This window comes from Macaca mulatta, chromosome 3 (genome assembly GCF_049350105.2).
Source record: "Macaca mulatta isolate MMU2019108-1 chromosome 3, T2T-MMU8v2.0, whole genome shotgun sequence".
Classification (NCBI taxonomy): Eukaryota; Metazoa; Chordata; class Mammalia; order Primates; family Cercopithecidae; genus Macaca; species Macaca mulatta.
Window position 1 is genome coordinate 82,790,544 of NC_133408.1, and position 20,459 is coordinate 82,811,002.

The 20,459-nt window shown below is 49.8% G+C and overlaps 1 protein-coding gene across 13 annotated transcripts in view; it reads right to left on the minus strand.

The window, feature by feature from the left end:
* The window catches only part of ADCY1 (adenylate cyclase 1), a 144,866-nt gene that overhangs the window by 56,306 nt on the left and 68,101 nt on the right, over positions 1–20,459 (minus strand). For all 13 annotated transcript variants that reach the window (XR_013415884.1, XR_013415883.1, XR_013415887.1 and 10 more), the window contains exons 5-6: positions 10,215–10,342; positions 1,399–1,557 (exon numbers count right to left, since the gene is read on the minus strand). Coding sequence is in view for 6 of the 13 variants with exons in the window: in XM_015133591.3 (XP_014989077.3) it covers positions 1,399–1,557; positions 10,215–10,342 (287 nt within the window). In the remaining 7 variants the exon portion in view is untranslated. The remainder of the gene's footprint in view (positions 1–1,398; positions 1,558–10,214; positions 10,343–20,459) is intronic.

Below are 20,459 nucleotides of genomic sequence, written 5' to 3' on the forward strand. Positions count from 1 at the left end.
TCATAATTAAACTCTAAGGCTGGCTGAGGACGAAAGCAGGGAGCCTGGCTCAGATGGGAGGCGGTTGAAGGCAGAGCTGCCATGCTCACTGGGATCCTGAGAGGGTGAGGACAGGGCTCGAGAGGTCATGAGGCCTTTCCCAGTAGTGGCTCCACCAGGATCCCCAGAGGAGCAGGGGAGTGGGAAAGGGAGGGACAGGGAGGGACTGCCAGGCCAGGAAGAGGAGAGGTTGCAAAGGGGCCAGAGGGCAGCATAGGCAGGTTCTCTGACTCCAGCCTCAGCTCGTCCCTGGGCTGCCCCATCTACAGGGACCGATTCCTGCCATCAACTCAGAGTGCTTGGATCCCCAGGCCCAGTCCCTGCTGGGATGCTCTCTGGGTGCCCCCATCAGCAGCTCCCATTGGCCTGGGGCAAGCAGGGCGCTCATGGAAAGCCTCAACCTTGCTGCTTCCTGCCCCTCCGGAGGGGCCCTGGAAGCACCTGGGGACACCGTCACCCCCATCAGCCTGGCCCTGAAAAACAAAGGTCACCAAGGTTGTCTGGAAACTTCCAGGCACCACAGTCTCCAGAAAGGCAAGTGTCTGTGCATTCCTGTGTTCAGCTGATGCCTCATCAGCAATGGAGATAGCAGCTGCATAGCCCGGCCTCAGGAGCCAACAGGGAGAGGAAAACGCCAGTTCTCAATGAAGCCCCTACTTTATGCTGAGCCCAGGGCACACTGTGGGGCGGCCAGTGTTCTGCAAAAGTTGCCTGCTGAGGGGCAGCCAGCGTTCTGGAGAAGCTGCCTGCTATGGTAGCCACTGCGAGATCATACAAAAGGGAGATTACAGGACCCGGGGGTGGCAGAGGGGTGCATGGAAATCTTCCTCAAGATAAGGCTGAGCCTGCCATGGAGCACAGCCGTCAACAGCCCGCAGCACTTCTCAGAGAGCTCAAAGAAGGCATCATCTGTGACCCAGATGTCCATGAGCTCCTAGATGGCTGTGTGGAGCTTGGGGGTGGAGAAGGAGCTCTAAAGTCCCAGCACTTTCCATTTGCATATTTGAGAAAATGAAACCAAAGACAGCAAAAAGAGAAGTGATGCAGTGACAATAAGCCATGAGGACAGCACCATACCATGGGCAGAGGTCCCCACACGCATCTGCTCTAGCCTTCTGGTCCCATGACAGCTTTTTGTAGATGTGCGCCAGGCTCAGCTGGGCCCAGCACAGAGTGGCAGCCAGGCTGGGTGGAACGCCCACCACAGGGAGACTGGTTGGCAGGTGTGGCTGGGACAGGCAGGCTTCACTCACACAAGTGCCCTCAAGAGCACAGCCCAGGACCTGAAGCACGGATTTAGCCCAGGGGTGCACAGCCACCACCCACCTCCCTCCCCTCCCCACCCCATCCCCGACTTACCCTGGCAGGCCAGCGGCTTCCATGACATTGGCCAAGGTCACATCATTGGACCACACGTCATACTGCCACTTGCGCAAGCCCAGGACACCACAGAGGACCCTGCCCGTGTGCAGACCCACACGCATGTTCAGGTCCACCTCGGTGGCTTCAGCCACGGATCTGCAACACAGACACAGAGCGTGGGGCTGGGGCCCACCTTGTATCCACCCAGGCGCCACCTTGCTCTGCATCGCTAGGCTGTGAGCACCATGGAAGCTGGGGCCTTGTCCTTGCTGCATGTGGCCTGAGCGTGGAGGTCTCCTGGCATAGTCAGTGGACACAGTGCCTTCCTGCCCACCTGTCAGCTGAGGGCCTTAGGCAGGAGGGGTGGCTCTGGCCCAAGCTCCCAGCCAGCTCACACCATGTCCACACCAGACCCATGAGTTCCCTTCATGGCCTCCTAGAGGGCCTTCCCTGCCCAGGGCAGTCCCCAAATCCCAGGTGGACCTGGTCATTACCGTGGAGTGTGGCATCATGACAGTTCAGATTAACATAGGGCTCTGTGAGGCCACTGCTCCCTCGCAGGGACCCATGCCTGCTTGCCAGCCAGATGCAGATAACAATCCGCTGGAAACATCCACAGAATCTGCAGCCCAGGCGTCAGGCTTCCCACCCCTTCCTGACGCACAGTCGACCTTAGGCCTCAATACAAACTTATCGTCAAGGCCTGGACGCCACATCCAGACATGACAGCCTGGTGACATGAGGGGCATTCACCAGGAGCCGGGGTGGGGACAACAGAGTGCGGCAAGGGGCATTAGGGAAGGGAACAGAGACAGAGCAGGTGGTGAGAGAACTGAAGGCTTCTGGGAAACCCCAGGCCAGCCTGGCCAAATCTAGATGCCCATCTCTATGCCTCAGTTTCCTCGTGTGTAAACCCAGTTCCAGTTAAATTCACTTTGACAAGCTCTGAAATCATTTAAACTCTAACCCAGTGCATCTTAAGGCTTAAGAGGCCAACCTCCTCTTTCTATTCCATCCGGGATGGAAATACTAACAAAAGTTCCAAGAAGGACTGAGGGGCGGGCCATCATGTGGTGACAGCAAACCAGCTCAGCCTGGAGTCCCATTCTGGAGGCCTCTGTGTATCACATTTGTCAATAACAACACGGTACGTGCAAGGCATGGCTGTGCCACCCACCCGAGAAGACTGCATGTGGTTTACCTTCACTCCGACTTCCCACTGGGGCCTTCCTCCTGGAGCTCCAGCCAAGGCTCAGGAAGCACCTGCTCAGCACAACCCCACTGCTTCCCCGGCCTCCACTGAAACCCTTGCCAGCCGCCCGTCACTACCCACTTCATCCTTACAAGGGCCTGTCCTTGAAAACCACAGCACTTGGAGGCCCTGGCAGCCACTCCAAGGCAGATGGCTGCCCAGACCACAGAATCACACAAGTCCCAGCGCAGATTTCTGAGTTCAGAAACCTCAGTAAACTCAGAAGTATGCATGCCACCGATTTACAGTATGTGGAAGTTAGACTACTGATATATCTTTAATACCTATGTAGTTTTATATATTTTGAATATACTTTTTTATTTAACTTTTTTTCAGTTGTTTGCCAATCTTCTTTGAGCACTGAAACCAAACGCTGAAATAAAAATTTATTTTTCAAAATTCACAAAAGGAAATGAGTATGGGAAAATGTAAATAACAAAACATACTAATAATGTTTTTGTGCACTGGTAAGTGTTTGTATCTCTGAAGCCATGAAACGGTAAATGGCAAGGAGACCTCTGGGACCCATGCCCACCTTCATCCCCAGATCCCCTTGAGCTCACCAAAGCTTTAGGCTCCCAGCAAGTGGCACCTCGGCCAGCCTCCAACCAAATCCACGCCACCACGTTCTACCAATACTCTCCATCTTCCATCTTTCCCAGTAGGTTCTGCCTCAAATATCTCAATTCTTGGTAACATCAAATCTGCAGTTAACTGAACAGTTACTTCTAAAAGAATGATGCATCCAGAACTGCTCTCATAGTAACTCCTCCTGGTCTCACCATTCCTGGGATGCCCAAGTTGGCTTTGTCTAAATCCAACAGAACCTTTAACTTCATTTCCAAGGAACAGAATTTCCACGGACTTTCTTGGCTTTATTTGTACTATGTTTTTTCTTTATTTGTGCTCTCAGGTTCTTATTTATCACACGTGTTTTTTAGGCAGAGGAAAAGTCTGACATTTGCCCACCGCCTACAGCCATGACCTTGGTCCTCTGAGCTGGACCCCAACAGGAAGGAAAAGAGGAAGTGGCCCATCTTGGGCAGAGGGGGCCACTGTTAGCCCCTTGGCATGAGTAAATTCTGGCAGAGCTGAAACCTAGTCACGGCTGCACTGAAGCTCGAAAGCGAAAGGACAGGTGAGCACACATTCATTCATTTGTTCAATGAACGTCTATTGAGCGTCAGCCATTATTTCAAGCACTGCAGCTATAGCTGTGCATACAACAGGGGCAAAAAAGAGGACAGAGGACACTATAGAGGCTGATTTACCATCACCTAGGCAGAATTTCTAGAAATAACAACAACACACACGCCTGCAGCAGCCTCCAAGCCCCCATCCTTGTGTGGTGGGAAGGGTGGGGCAAATGGTTTCAGCCTCAGGTGGTTCAAGCTCATCCCCTCAACTTGGGCTCCTCCCTTCCCCACCTAAGACTCAGTTTTCCCATCTGTAAAAATGAGCTTCTCAATCTAGAATATAAAGATTCAGAAGTTCCATGTCCCCTAAAATTTTAGGGAAAACCATGTGTGGTGGGTGTAGAAGTATGCACACAGGCATCACCTCTCCCACAGAAAATCCATCCCTAAATGTACCAACAGGTCTGGCTCTGAAAACTAGAATCCAATAATTAGAGGAAGTAATCCTCCAAGTTTCTCCGTGCTGAGAAACTGAAGCATGCTCCATGGCTCACACACAAGCCCCCTTGTTAAAAAGTAAGGTACTGTTGGGGACAGCCCAAGTGCAAGGCAAATAAGGTTAGCAGGCATCCCTTCTCACACGACCTCCAGGGATGCAGGCTGGGGCACAATCGAGTTCTACTGATGACTGCAGCACACACAAGCTGAACCTAGCAGCTCAAAAGTGGGTCAGGGAGGAAAAGCACATGCCATTTACTTCTAATTTAATTCAACGTAGTAAACCAAAAATACACACTGCCAGCAAGGCATCTCAACTGAGTCTATTTAGCAAAAATGGTGGCTTGCACACTTGGTGGTCATGTGGAATAATGAGGTTCCTGTTCAAAATCTGATTCACGGTTTGCCTATCACCTGTGATGGACAAGGCTTCCCTCATGAAGTGGACAGACAAATCCACATTCCTATGGGTACACAGAACCATGTGGCTTCAGACAGAATCCTACAGAATCAGCCACCGGCTCCCTCTTTCTGGGAGTTGATGAATCAATACTTGCAGCGGCTGCTAGAACCCAGTCTATGCAGGCCCATTTAATCTGAGATCTCATTAAATTAACAAAACAACTCAGAGATGCAAACACTATTTCTCCATTTTACTGCAAAGAAAATTAAGGGCTCGAGGAACCTGAAGCATCGCCTGAAGTATGGGAGCCAGGAATCTGGCAGGTTCCTGAAATCAGACGCCCCTCAGCCCACTCATGAAACACAGCAGCTGGGGATGAGGTGGCTGAAACCATACGAAAGGCCATTTTGGTAGGCCAGAACTGGCTGGCTAGGAGCAACTTGCTAGGGTGACCTAATATTCAGGGCATCTCTGGGAGAGGAGCAGAGCTGGTGGTGTGTGTCAGAGGAGAGGGATATAAGCAGAAGAAGGTGGGTGAGCACAGACCTCACACAGAGCAATATCTCAGTGGGGGAGAGGGACTCAAACCTGAGTATCCCCCAAGGCAGGCCCCAGGGAGGAGTTCAGGCCTCATCTGACTTCACCAGCAGGAGAAAACGCCCCCTTCTTTCTGCCCCAAGAGTGTCACACATGACTTCCATGTATGTAATACAGAGAGGGAGCATTGGGCAGCCTCAGACTGAGCCTCTCATCGCATGGAAGGTCAGAGATTGACACAGGGACTGATGTACTGCCTGTGTCCCTGCAGCCTGGGCATTGCAGGGAGTCCTGCAGAAATCCCATTGGAAATTCAAGGTCAAGGACTGGTCCCAAACCTCAGGACACAGGGCCTGGTCTTGTCAGCCTGGCTGCAGTAGCTGGGAGACTGGTCCTGCCACCCTCATCTTTCCAATGCTCTGTGGGCTCAGAGACAGGATGTCATGAGGTGGAAAAGGCCAATTTACAGAGGGGGAAAACTGAAGCTCCAAGACAAAAGGGACATGTCCAGGGTCACACAGCTCTTCAGGAGCAAGACCAGCAAAGTCACCAAACTCGCTGGACAGTTAGGATATTTCTCATCCCATCTTCATCTCTCCTATAGACAGGAACCACCTGGCCCAAACAGGGAATGTATATCACTTTTAAAGTATTCACTAAGAATCATACCAATAAAAATTAATGGGCACTTCCTTAAAATAGTATACCACACTCCTAAATAAAGCCCAAGTTTGAGAGAGAGGGGGATCTGATCTAGTGATGGAGGTCAGGCCAAGTAAGCTGGGGGCAGGGCCAGACTGCCCAGGGCCAGCTGCAGGAGCCCAGAGCCTTGGAGATGCCCCAGCCCACTGCTCTGGCCTCTGGATGCTTCGGCTCCCAGCGGGCCCAGGCTGGCTAAGCTGGGTAGCTGAGGAAGGTACTGGCCCTGGGATCCCACTTTCAAGTCCAGCATTCTTCACTTTGTCTTTACAAAGAGATGCCCCTCCCTGCACTTCAGAGGGCCTCTCTCAGCCCCACCTGGATTCACACTGGAGCCTCACTAGGCCCATAGGCATTTGACAAAATGGGTCCCAGACTCTTCCCAAATGACTGATCTGCATGAAAAAGGACTAGATGCTAAGCGGAGGAGGCCTAGGTTTAGAGATCAGAAAAGGAAAATATATCTATCCATTTTTCCCATAGGAATAAACATTCTTCAAAGTGATAAAACAAGATCTTTCCCACTTGTTCAACAAGGGAAAGACTTTCTCCAGCCTCAGAAATCAAGACCCAGCTCTGGCTGCATGCTTGCCTGCACCTGCAGCAATTTCTTACTTGTGCTACCAGCAAAGCATTGGCCTGAAAAGAGGCTGACAATGGAGCCCCAACCCTCACCCTCTATCAGAAAAGCCTCTGGAACCACGGAGTCTGCATCAGATGCTTCAAGAATCTTCCAACCAGCCAAACCATCCTGATATGATTTGGCTGTACGTCCCCATCCAAATCTCATGTCCAGTTGTAATTCCCAATGTTGGGGGAAGGACCTGGTGGGCGGTGATTGGATCATGGGGGCGGATTTCCCCCTTGCTGTTCTCATGATAGTGAGTGAATTCTCACAAGATCTTGTTGTTTGAAAGTGTGTAGCTCTTTCCCCTTTGCTCTCTCTCTCCTGCAGCCATAAGAAGACATGCTTGCCTCCCCTTTGCCTTCCACCATGATTGTAAGTTTCCTGAGGCTTCCCCAGCCATGCCTCCTGTACAGCCTGTAGAACTATGAGTCAATTAAACCTCTTTTCTTCCTAAATTACCCAGTCTCAGGTAGTTCTTTATAGCAATGTGACAACAGACTAATGCAATACACGTCCCTTATGTGCCTTAGGATTTCCTCTGCCCACTCAGAATTCCCCAAGCCTGGAACAGACTTCTCTATGGGCCTTGGAAAGGGACATATCTGACCTGCAGGCCCCTCTCCTTCCTGGTCACTCAGGCACTGAGCCTGCCACCCAGGGCTCTATCAAAAGAGGAAGTCAGTGGGTAACCGCTGAAATTAGTGTCTTGGGGCATAGCCCGCTCCCTTGGAGATGGAAAGGGCTTTCTGGAACAGAATCAGACTCAAGACAGGAAAAAAATGCAGTTGAGAGTGCAGACCTCACTACTGAGGAGTGGCAGGGAGCAAACAGAACCAGTGTGCACAACTGTGAGGCCCAGCATGGGCCCTGAGGGGAAAGGTTAGCTCTGGTCACTTTACCTGTTCACCTGAAACTTTGTGTTTCCAAAGTTTCAAATAAAACACTCCATTCCAAGGTAGGAAGAAGAGAAAGACATTATATAAAGTGTCCTCCTCTGCCTGGGCAAACTCCCCCTGTTGATAAACATATTCTATCCTGCATGTGCAAGGCAGGGACACACACAGCCCAATGTGGCTGCCAAGGGATGCCCCAGATGCCTAGATGGTCCCAGTAGAAGGCCGGCCATGCAGAGCACACACTGGTGGGTCCCAGGGTCTGTGACAGTCTGAGGAGGAAGAAGGGTTTGTTTGGCTGGGAGGCATCTTCCACACTCAGTCTTTGGTGGCTTTTCTTCTGGTCCAGAGCCAAGAAGCTGAGTGACAGGAACTCCGGTGTGTAGAGCTTCCTGAGGCCCTGGGAACACTCTGGTAATCAGGAGCCCAAGCAGAGAGCAGCTACAGGAGGCCCAGGAAGATGCCCCTGGCACCACAGTAGACCAGTTTCAGGTAGCAGGGCCAGAGATGTGGAGCTGGGGGCACCAAAGCCTGGAGAATCTCACAGACTGAGAGCCAGCAGCTGGAATGCCAGGAGAGCCGGCCAAGAGGACACAGGTTCATGGAGCAAGTGAACCAGAAAGTGGAGTAAACCAGGTGAGTTTGCAGCTCCAGGCAGCTCCAGGCCAGGTGCAGAACCAGAGGGCAGACGCCGGGCTTCCTGGGCAGCAGCCAGGAAGAGGCGTGCCCGCAGAAACAGCTTATAACCCATCAACATGCACATCGAGCAAGGCAGAAACAGGAGTAGAAGGAAGGACAGCAGCCTTTAAGGCCCAGAACCTCAAGCAGGAGATGGGGTGTCACTGAGCACAGGAGCATTCGCAGCCAAGTGAGGAGACCAGGGGCCAACAAGGAGCAAGGAGCACCAGACCCCTCTCAGGAGGACCCCGGTCGGCACAGGCAGGGTCACCAACCTTCAAGGGCACAAGGCCATCCGGTTCAACTCCTCAAGCCACCTGGTCAGCCAGGTCAGCTCACATCATTCAACTCTGCTTGTGTCTGTGCTCAGCACTGAATGGGGGCTTCCCAAATATTTACTAAGCAAATGGACTGACATCTGTCTCCTTAGTGCATCTACCTACAGAGCCTCATTTTCGCCCAAGGAGATCACACAAAACCAGATGTGATATGATATATGATCTATATATATACAAATAGCATATGATATGATATGTGATGTGACATAATGTGATTTATGACAATGTGATATGATGATGTGATCTATGATGAAATATGAAAGACAATTATACGATCTGTGATATTTGATACAACATGTGACGCTATATGGTAGATGATGTGATATGTGATATGTTATATTACATGAAACACAACATGGCATGTAACATATGACATGATACGACATATGATCTACAAGTGATACATGATGTAAGGTGATGTATGATGTCATCTAAGATGCAACATACAATATATATGATGTGCTGTGATAATGTCCCATCCTTTCAGAGAACAAGTGATGGTCATCACCTCTAAGTCTTCTCCAAGCCAGGCATCCTTCCTTCCTTCCTGCTTCTGCCCAGCATCTCCTCCAGCCAGGCTGCTTTTCTCCGGGGCAATGGCTCTCTGTTAGGCTGTGTGCTGAGGTCAGCTGAGGGGGCTTTTCTACTCTCAGTCCTAGACCACACTCCAGACCAGCCACCTCGGGCTCTTTGATTCATCAGGGACTTTGGTTCTCACAGGCGACTCTGACACGAAGCCATATCGGAGAACCGCTGCCCCGGAGGGCTCGGCTTTGCTCACACGTCCCTGACATGCAGATGCCAGAAGTGGGCGCAATGCTCAAGGTGCTGGCCTCCTCCCAACAGCCTCTTTCCAGTCACACTGCCTGCAGGAGCACCGCACGGGGCAGTCCACGGGGCAGCCCACGAGGCAGCGATGCGGCACAGGGAGCCAGCAGTCTCGCCCCATCTCTCAGCCTCGCTGGCTGGGTGTTTGTCTGTGCATCCTTTCACCCGCAGCTACCCATCATCTCCCTACACGATTCTTATGCTACTACTTTCCCACTCCAGGTATGAAGCTATGCCCCATCCCTGTTGGCCCCATCTCGTTGGAGCATACCCACTTCTCCACATTTGGAGATGTCTGTTTGGATCTACACTCCATACATTAGCTCAGCCTTCCAGCTCCACACCTTCCCTAACTTGACAAAAACATCTATGTCTTCATCCCAGTCTCTGATAAGGACAATGACAACATAAGACTGACCAAGAAATGGGCAGGCCTGTCCTCACAGGTGTAATATTCATCCCATGAAGACTCACCTGCCCGGATCCCAAGCCTGTCTCCCCACACAGAGAGCACCCGAGACCCAGTCACCTTGCTGAGTGAAGAGAAACATACACATTTACTTCCGTTTAATAGAGAATTCAGCTAGATTGGGGTCAAACCCTTCTGAATGTCTTATCTGGTTAAGCTAAAAATGAATTTATTTTTGCATGACTCATGCATACCTGACAATACGCAGAATTCCTGTGGACAAAGAAATACAGTCACACATGAAATGTAAAGGCGGAGAATCATGGAAGCATCCTTTCACGCTTTCCTGAACCCGGCATCCTCCTAACGCTGGCATCATTCTCTACAGCCTCAGACCCACCAGGACAAAGCGAGGCCCTGAGAGGGGAGCCCACACGGGGCAGGTGGCTCAGCTTCCAGGATTTCGATGTGTAGACGCCCCAGGTCACTCCTCTCAGCCCCACGGTGTACTTACGTGATGGTATCAATCATGTCGAGCCCCATCTCCACGCAGCAGTGGGCATGGTCAGTCTTGGGCTGGGTGAGTCCTGACACGCAGTAGTAGCAGTCCCCGAGAATCTTGATGCGACGACAGTGGTTCTCCTTCAGGGAAGGGGAAGGCACACGGTAAGAAGACAGCACTGCAGTGGCTGTGAGCACCTCTGCTGGCTCCACCACCTCTAGACACTGGTGGCCACAGAGCACTGACAAGACACACTGCACCTCGGCCAACACCTTCCCACCCAGGCCACACCCTTGTGTGGTCACCACAGTCTTGAGGGCTGGGACCAGGCTCACATCAATCTCCTTCTCCCTTTCCCCATACCTCACATATGGCCTCTTTCCCCTTGGGGGGTCCATCCCTCCTGTCTGCTTCACTGAGCCAACTCTACAGGATGATCCTTCAAGGTCCAGCTGGAATGCCACCTCCAAGGGGCATCTTCCCTAACTCCCTTTATTCCCACAGCACCTCCCTTAACCGCCATGCAGACCATCACGGACAGCCCTCCAGAACGTGCTAGATTCCCCCCAGCAGCTGCTTCTCCCCAGGAAGGGTGGACCTCTCACCCATCTGGGTGTCCCTGGGGCTTCTGACCTCCCCACCCATAGGGCACACTCCCCGGAGGCAGAAGACACTAGCCAAAGCCGAATGTCCATCTGCTCATCTGTACAGTGGTATGAATAGGAACAGCAGCACCAGCCTTGCAGGGCACGTGGAAGGTGGAGAGAGTTAACTCTAAGACCCTGTATTGTCTTACTTGGATCAATCAGTGTCAACTAGGATTATCATCATGACTGTTGTGTTTATTTCAGGGACAACATTAAAACAGCAGCTTTAAAACATTTCCATTTCAGGACCCCTTTATGTCTTGAAATCACTGAGGACTCACTAAAAACAAAAACCTTTTGTGTAGGTGGGTTATAGCTACTGACATTTAACAATAAGAATTTTTTCGTGTACAAATGCATTTAAAATAATAGTGAATCCACTGCAGGTTAACACAAGTAACATTTTATGAAAAATTATGACATTTCCCCAAACAAAAGACAATGAGTGAGAAGCACAGAATTGCAGTTCACTTCTGCGAGCCTCTGTGGCGCCGCCGTCTCGAGGGCAGACAGTGGATTCTGTGACCCACTTCTGCATCCAGCCTTCATGCTGTGCTGTCTCTGCAGATGCCCGGGAAGGAACCAGCCTCACACAAGCACAATGCTGGATGAGGAAGGACCTCACAAGTCCCCTGAGATGGTTTTATGAGGCCACAGAACTCCTCCAGCCACTCTGAGAACACATCGGTGGCTTATATTTAATGTGATCTTTTGGTTTCTTACAAATGACTGGGGCCGCAGGTCCTCTCGAATGCTGAGTTAACACAAGTGCATTTGGGATGAGAGTTACCAGCTCTCATGATCCCTGTGCTCACCTGTGCCCCACATTCTTAAAGAAGAGGAACCAGGGCCAACACAGAGTGAGTCAGGGCAGGGCCAGGCCACACCGACCGCTGGGAGCCCCAGTTCCCAGGCTGAGCAGGGATTGGCCAGCAGCTGAATGGCCTGTCCACGGAAGTATCTTCCCAGAGCTGAGTAGACAGCTGATGACCCTGCTGCTGTCCTGAGCTGCCCTCAGGCCCGGAGTTGCAGGGACCTTGAGAGATGATCCTGGCCACTGCCCAGCATCAGAGACGGGGGCACTGTTGGGCATACAGTTGGCTCTGTGCCCAGCTCCTTCCACCGCTGAGCCTCCCTCAGCACTCCAAGACTGTGGACAGGAGATAAGGGGAGGAGGTGATCAGAGACTTCAGTCTGTAAGATGGACACTGAGGCCAGCCTTGTAAAGCCCAGGGGACGAGTCTGCTCCGTCAGGGCCCAACAGGCTCCTCCTGCTGACAGGGAGCTGGTCACAGAGAAGCTGGTGATAGTCCAAAGACGTCCAGGGTCTGGCCGCTTAGTGTCTCCTCCATCTCTGCATGACTGTGATAACTACTTAGCCCTTAGAACCCTGGCCTCATCTGCAGAAGGGGGTCTTCCCACCTGCCCTCATCCCCTGGCAGGCTGAGCTGCAGCTGACATGAGCCTGTGTCAGGGGCCTGGGAGCACGAGTTCAGAGCTGGGTAGGTAGGTCCACTCCACCCAAGGGCAGGCTTCTTGGCCCAACAGCTGCTGTTTCCCAGGCGTCCAAATGTTTCAAAGAGGTCAGGATGTGCCTGCTTGGAGGCTAGCTGTGGGGACCAGTGATGATCTGGGCAAGGGTCTCCGTGCAGTGGCTGGCACCATGGTTACTGTCACTGCAGCAATGACAGGGCCTGGGACCACAGTCAGCGCTCACAGAAGGGACTGTGTCCTGTCCCAGAGAAGGTGCAGCCAAGAAGCCACAAAAGTGACCCGGACACAGGGTTGCTGCCTGGTTCCAGTGCCAGGCCCTCAGGGCCCAGCCTGAATGACCATTCACTGGACCCCAGGGTGCGCTGCCAGCGCCAGTCTCTGTCCTGCAAAACTGAAGACAGGGCCCCTCACTAGGGATGCGACCGGCCAGTCTTCTCAAGCCATCCTCACCAGAGCCTCCAGGCCCACAGTCAGCTCTGGGCTCCCTCCTAGGACACTGCTCTGTCCCCACTGGCACTGCCCTGGCATGCCCCGTGCATTCAGGCCTGCTTCCAAACATCCCCCAAATGTCCCTAACGGTCAGAAGCAGGCCTGAATGCACGAGGCCTGCCAGGAAGGAGAAGCGGCCACCCCTCACACTCAGGCTTCCTCCGCCCAGCCCTGCCGCTTCCCACCCCCTCCCTGAGATGAGAAACCCCGTGAGCACTCACAACCTGTGACGATGGCCCTGACACATCAGGATTTCTTCTCAGAGGTCCCAAAGGAGGGCTCAAGACCCCTCTGGGAGCCCACAAGAGCCACAATGCCCACTGGCTGCTGGAACTCTTCTTGCACATGGTTTTGGAAGGGTTGCCAATCCCCAACTGTAAGGACCTGTGCTCTTGCATCGAGAGGACTTTGATGCGGGTCCCTGATCATCCCTGCATCTCATGCGCAGGAGTGGACTCAGGGATTGTGGGCAACTGCCAGTGTCCCTGCCCCCACCTCAGCTCTGAGCTGTGTTTCCAGCATCTTTCCAGGGTCTGATGGGTACCAGGGCCTCCTGGTCATCTCTGTGAGTCCAGAACAAGCCTATTCCTGGAGTGGGACAGTTTGCAGGACAAGGCTGCTGAAGGGATGAGTGTGCATGAGTGAACAGGCCAGTCAGATCTGATGGTAGCAGGGCTCCAGGGTAAAAGGCAAAGGAGGGGCCTGTCAGTACAGCTGCTCCAAACAGCCCACCCTGTCAACCCAACTATCCTATTTGACACCAAGACTTGGCATGGCCACCGCAGAAAAGGACATTGCTGTGGGGCTGGCTGGGGTGGAATCATCAATTACCATCCCTACAGGAGTCCTATGTAAAAGGAGGCATAAACAGCACATGGGAATGAAGGCCAAAGAGACACCCACGGAGCCTCAAGTGTGACCGTCACTGCATGGTGTGGGCGAGCTGTGAGTGGGGAGAACCTATCTCTGCATGAGGACCAAGGGCAAAGCCTTGGTCCACATGCACACAGTCATGTGGAAGGCCTTACAAGCACATGAGGGCTTGTGTATTCTGAAGAAATTGTCCAGAACAGTTGTCTTTAGAACAGCAATCCTCTCCTGGAACCTGGACAACATATACTATACACACACGTGTGCACAATTCCAGCTCACCCAGCATCACACATGAGTCTCTGGAAACTGTTCTGAGATGCAAAGCTGAGGACCCTCCTGGGCCCTCATGGTGTCCCTTTCCCACCCACCTGCATCACGCTGGCACTAGTGGAGACAGTTTAGGACAAATGTTGAATACACTGCTTTATTTTGTCTTTAATCTCAGAGGCCCTGGCTTTTGTTAGCAAGCTTAAGAGATCAAAAAAGGTATTTCTAATTGGTTTTAGTGTTTCTGATTTTAGACTCTTTTGTATAAATATGCAAAGTCAGCACCTAGAGTCCACTGCAATAAGCACCACAAGAAGTGTTGTGTCTTCTCCAAAAGAAGAAAGAAGATGAGATGGAGGGTTGGCAGGGGCTCAGAAGCATGTTCAGCCCTAAGGGACAAGAGTTGCCCCCTCCCTCCCAGGCTTGAAAGGGACAGGACTGCAGGCAGGTGATGTGACAACAGAAGCTTCTCAGTACAACAGAGTGGCTACAGGAGAATTCAGATAGGAAAATTTCCTGATTCACTCCAGGTGTGGCCTAAAGGGCTGCAGCCAGCTCACAGACAGTCTGGGCCCATCATGGTCTTAAGGGTCTGAGCAGGTAGCCACAGGGAAGGGTCTAGAACAACAAGAACTCACATAGGCCAGTACATTCTGACCCTGCCCAGCCCCAGGACCCATCCCAAAAGGGCACAGAGGTAACGTCTAAAAGAAAGCAGAGAGTCGGTGGCTCAGGAAGATCCACTGCCAATTCCAGAGCTCTGACATGCCCAGGCTGCTCTAGGGCCAATTCTAAAACAGTAGAGTCCAGAGAGGCCAGAGGACGACGCATGGACTCACACACTGCACCCCAATTCTGAGAAAACAGGTACCTGGGAGAAGGAGAGGATGAGAAGCCTGAATCAATCCAGTTTTTGCCTGAAAGTGACCGCATCCAAAACCCAAACCGGCCAAGTCCAATTAACTCTGTAAGACTGGAGTGTTTGGCTCTCAGTGGAAAAACGAAATAAGAAATTTTAGAAAACTCTAGAGGAAGCTTCCTGCTACAGAAATAGGGCAGAAGAGCTGAAACATAAGAACTCTGCAGACACCTGTCCATCAACAGGATCAAATCAGGTCCCCGGAAGCCTCCCCGCCTCAGGGGAGGACTGAAGAATCAGCATGCCCTGTTGGGAAGCGCTCTCCAGGAACAGTTTCACAGTGAATGCACTACCAGCATCAAAAAGGAACAAAAAGGAACCATGGAGGGGCAAAGGGAAACCCAACACAAACATCTAACTATACACGCAGGACGAACAGTGGGCAGGGGAGGGGTTTCTCCATGTACCTCGACTTCAGTTTTTTACTGTAGAACGAACCATGCAATTACTTTACGTGCCTAAAAAGAAAACTTAAAAACAGTGATACCTAAAAGATCAAAACCAAAATGAAATAAACCTGTTACCAGCATGATCACAGAGAGAAGAATTATTCCAAGCGATGAGAAAACACATATTTGACTGTATGTCTGGCAGAATATAATGCAAGGACAAAAATAACCACAAAGAAATCTCCAATTGCATTCAGCAGACTTATTGTTGAAAATAATATTGGCAATGTTATTTTGAGCCTACTATATATAGAAGGATGAAACAAATAATATTACTGTCATTAGAATTTTCAGCATCACCGAAAAGATACAAATATAAAAATCCAAGGAGTGAAGTGAATTGGAAATATCAATATAAACTCATAATTTATTTTTATTTTCCTAAAAAAAAATCCTATCTCAGTGCCCTAAAAAGCCTCGGACCAATTACAACACAGATTATAGGGCTGAAAAACCATTTCCCACTGAAAGAAACCAGGACTTCTAGAAAAATGCTTAGTGTGAAGATGCTGCTCAGAGATGACTGACCTTAAAAAAAAAAAAAAAGACAGAAAACAGAAAGTAACCTGAACAGGCTCCCACTTGCCAAAACAGGAAAGTTAACACCAAAAATAAAAAAAGATGGCAATCGATCAAAACACATCAAATTTTGTAAAATCCATGACTTCATAACGGGGTGCTGATTATTATTTTGAAAACTGATACGTAAAAGTAATCAAACATTTACTATTTTTGAGAATAACCCAGTAGCTGAATAAGTATTCTTTTTTAGAAAAAATCATGAGCTAATAATGCTGAAGAAATTAGGGAATTAAAAACCTCCATCTTGCAAAGTAAATGCAACATAAAATGTCAGCCATGCTTGCAAGGCAGCTGCTATAAAACCATTGGGTGCAATGTGGATGGGAGACCATTGATGGACAGGTCACACGGATAACCACTCCACCATCAATCTCAACCTGGCAAGAAGAAAAGCAGCCAGCACCTACCTGCTAGAGAGAAGCAATGAGAAGTGCACAGCCACCCAGGAAAGGGTTATTAAAACAACAGCAACAACAACAAAAGCAGATCCAAGAAACTACTAAGTCTCCTGAAGATCTACCAGTTCACAGAAGCCGAGGAGAGGGCAGGAGGAGCACATAAAAAAATGTCACAGAGGATGGGGGGCCAAAACGGGAGTGGCACTGTTAAAGATTAAAAGGGAAATCCCAAGACTAGCTAATTCCTAGAAACAGTAAATACTTTCACTTGCAAACCAACCCATCCCCAGTCCATGCCCTAACCACCCTTTGTCTAATCTAACTCTCACCTACCTGCCCTAAATCACCCACTGGCCAGGTACCAACCAGGGCCCACTCCTATAGCCCAGAGCCCATGCACATTATTCAAACTATCTAATCCTAAACCTGATAAGCTGCTTAACCTGCCCCACCCCTTCCTTCCCCTGAAACCACAATGAAGGCTCAAGGCCACACTGTCCCCTTCCTCCTTCTGCCTGCTGATGACCTGGGTGCTCACTGTGTGGCCCTGTTTGGCATGGCGTGAATGCCCTCTGGTCTACAGGCTGTGAGTAATAAACTTCCGTCAACGACACGGCCTGTCTGTGTCATTGTTCAGTCACCTCCAAATATTAAAATCCTGCAAGACAATCAAGACATATGCCCATCTCATTTGTATCCTGGTTCGAACAAATCAGCCAGGATGAAAAGACATTTTTGAGACACAAGGGTGAGCCGAGCCCAGACTGGGATTAGAGATGATGTAACTTTCATCAGTTTGGTTGGGTATGATAATGATATCGTGGTGGTGCCAGGTGAAATGTTCTCAGATGACAGAGTTAAAGGATTTATGGAGGAAGTGAGATGACATCTAGGATTTGAGGGAAGGCAGAGGGTAGAGACCAAACAAGACTAACCAGACATTAACAATTGCTGGAGCTACATTACGGGTGAGAATTCACTTCAGGCCTCCTGTGTGGCCAGTTTTTTAGCAGCTCACAGAACTGGGGTGTGGGAGCAGCAAAGGATGTACAGACTCTCCAGTGTCCTTTTCACATTTTATAGTCACAGAAACCAAGACATGAGAAGTAAGGACGACGTGGGCGTAGTCCTTGCAGCTGCCTGGTGATTCCTGGCCTCGGAATCAAGCCCAGTGAAAGGATCCACAAGGAGAGCAAAGGCTGGGAGGGGCTCAGGAAGTATGGAAGTGAATACACAGCTCCATGAGCCTGAGACTTTACAGGGACAGCTCTGTCTCCTGGGTCGGCTTCCATAAGTCCCTTTTGGAAATATCCAGAGTAGACACAAAATAAATGAAAAATAATGACCTCACTAACACAAGACATAATAATGTCATCTTTTGGCAATTAAAGGTTGAACGAAATGGTCAGATTGTGAGATAGAGGAGGGACCGCTCTTAGGGGTCTGCAGGACCCCACAAGCATGGAAATAAAGGAAAATCCTGAGTTCCTTCAAGGGAAATTCCAGGCTCCCAGCTAGCCCTGAGAGGTAAATGAGCAACTTGATAAGCAAGAAGGTTAACAGTAGCTTAAAACAATAGCCAAGGAAGTTAAAGTCACAGGATGTTTGGTTCCCTATAGAAAATAAAGATAACATCTTAACATATGTCCCTGAGTTGTTTTTTAGAAACCTAGACCCCAAATGGATATGCTGGCAACCTCAAATAATGGAGAACTGAGGACTGAACTCTGACTGCCAATCTTTGTCCTAAATTTCTTCCTTAAGGGCCTGGAGGAAGTCACACCCACAAGCCAGAGCTGACATTCTTTTCTGTGGACTCCGACATTTTAAACAAAACTTCTCTTCTTTAACCAATTAAAAATCAGAAAATCTTTGATTCTACCTAGGAGTCCTATTTAAGATATCCTTATTCAAGATATCCTATCTTTTTAGGCCAAACCAGTGTATAATTACCACGTATTGATTTACGATTTTGTCTGTAACTTCTGCTTTCCTGAAATTGACCCCCGCCTTCAAAAACCTTGCTTGCAAGCCATTGGAGAGGTTCTGTCTTAAGCGGGAGCTGCTCAATTCTCCTTCCTTGGCACCCTGCAAATGAAGGCCCTTCTTTTTCCTGCTGTAGATATTTCTCCCTCCATGTAGATAGTTTGGCTTTACTGTGCTGGGCAATCACACCTAGGCTCAGTTGAGTAACAACTGCACCGTAAAGCCATGCATGTTTGCCTCGTCATCTGTGACCAGGACGCCCAGAGCTGTGTCAGCCTGTAGGAGGATTCTTAAACCCGGCATGACACTTGTCCTATATTCCCTTAAAGCAAATTATATGAATGCAAGTGATCCTAACTTAAACACTCATGAAATCATTGCTCAAATACTCCTGTGTTGGGTCCCCATGGATCAGAATGTCTACTGATGTGTCCATGTTTGGGGTCAGCACAGGCTTTCAGAGGCCATCAGCTGCCTCAGCATATCCCACAGGATTACTGAGATCCAGGTAGCCTCAAGCCCAGTCCAGGGAATGGGAATGTCTCATGGGGGTTGTCTAACCTCACCACACTGACCAGTCTACTCTTGTACTGATCCCCATCAGGGACCTGCTTGTACCATCTGAAATCTGAATGCACGTCTGGCATGCGCCAGGAAACAGTCACTGTGGGGCTGAGAACTTACAACAATGTGAGGTGCTCTCATTGGGAAAAAACGTTCCCAGAAGGGTTCCTGGAGTTATGACCACAACTAAGGGGCTGTGTTCCCATCCACCTAAGGAATGGGAGCAGGATGAGCCCCAGGCGGCCCAGCTGATAACCGGCCAAGCTGGGATTGTCTTATCTCTGCAGATGGCACACAGTGAACCCCTCCATGCTGCCCCACAGTCTTCTGGAAATGGATGAAGGAACTGTGTGCTTAGTTCAACCAGTTCATGTTCCCGTTAAGAAAACTGACATCCGGAGAAGGGGCCCTGTCCCTCTGCAGGTGAAGGTAGAGTGAGACTGGGCTTCGGCAGGTGTTTCTCATTAATACAAAGGGGTGTGGCCAGTCTCCCAAATATACATGGGTATTAAAGCAAATGTAAATCTAACAAGTATCCAATAAATGGGGAAAAGGTCAAAAATATTGTTCACATCTGTGACTATCAACCATGGCTGAGGAGATAAATAAACCATCAGCTACTATCAAGACTAAGGCAAACATGTTCTGTGTTTGTTTAACTTCCCACAGAGGCCTTCATAGAGAAAGATAGGTTTGGACTGCAGCTGTGTGTAATTTTCCAAGCCTGCCCTTCACAGGGGCCACTTGCATCACCAACACAAGGGCCTCAGACATACAAGTATACCTGTGGTACACACATCCCATGTGGTCCTACTTCATGGGGGCCACCTGCATCTCCAACACCAGAGACTCAGAAACAGGCCCTTGCAGCCATCAATTATACAACCTGGAGCCTAGAGTCTAAACATGACCCAGCCTGGCTACCAGTGGGGGGCTTCAGTATGCATGGACATCTGGCAGCCACGACTCACTATAAACCATTAGAAAGAAAGGCAACTGTTTCCTGCATATAATGCCCCTATGGAGACCAAGGCATTTAAAAGACATGCTCCATTGCTGCCATACAGCCAGATAAAACGTGAGCACATCTGAGGGACACGCATCTCACATGCTCCTACTTCACAGGGGCCACCTGCATGTCCAACACCAGGGAGTCACACACAACACCAGCACACACGAGGCACACACATCTTCCTACGTGCTCCTCAAAAATTGACCCATGCAGATTAGAGTAAAACATACACTTGAATAATATGTAACACTATCAATGCACAAAGAAAATACAAACAAGTAATACAGAAAAGAAAAAAAAGGAGCAAACTGGGTCATTCCAATTTTGAACTTCTAGGCAGTTATCTCAACAAGGGGAAACAAGATTCAAATTGAACTTCTCAAGATGAAAACTAGAGTGTCTGAGATGGAAACTATACTGGATAGAATTAATGATGGGACATACACTGCACAAGAAAATAGCTACTATCCAAATGAAATAGAAAGGAAAAGAATCCAAAAATTTTGAAGAAAATCACCAATGAGCTGCAGGCTCCCTCAAGAGTGGAACTCCTTAATACATGTGGAATTGATGTCCC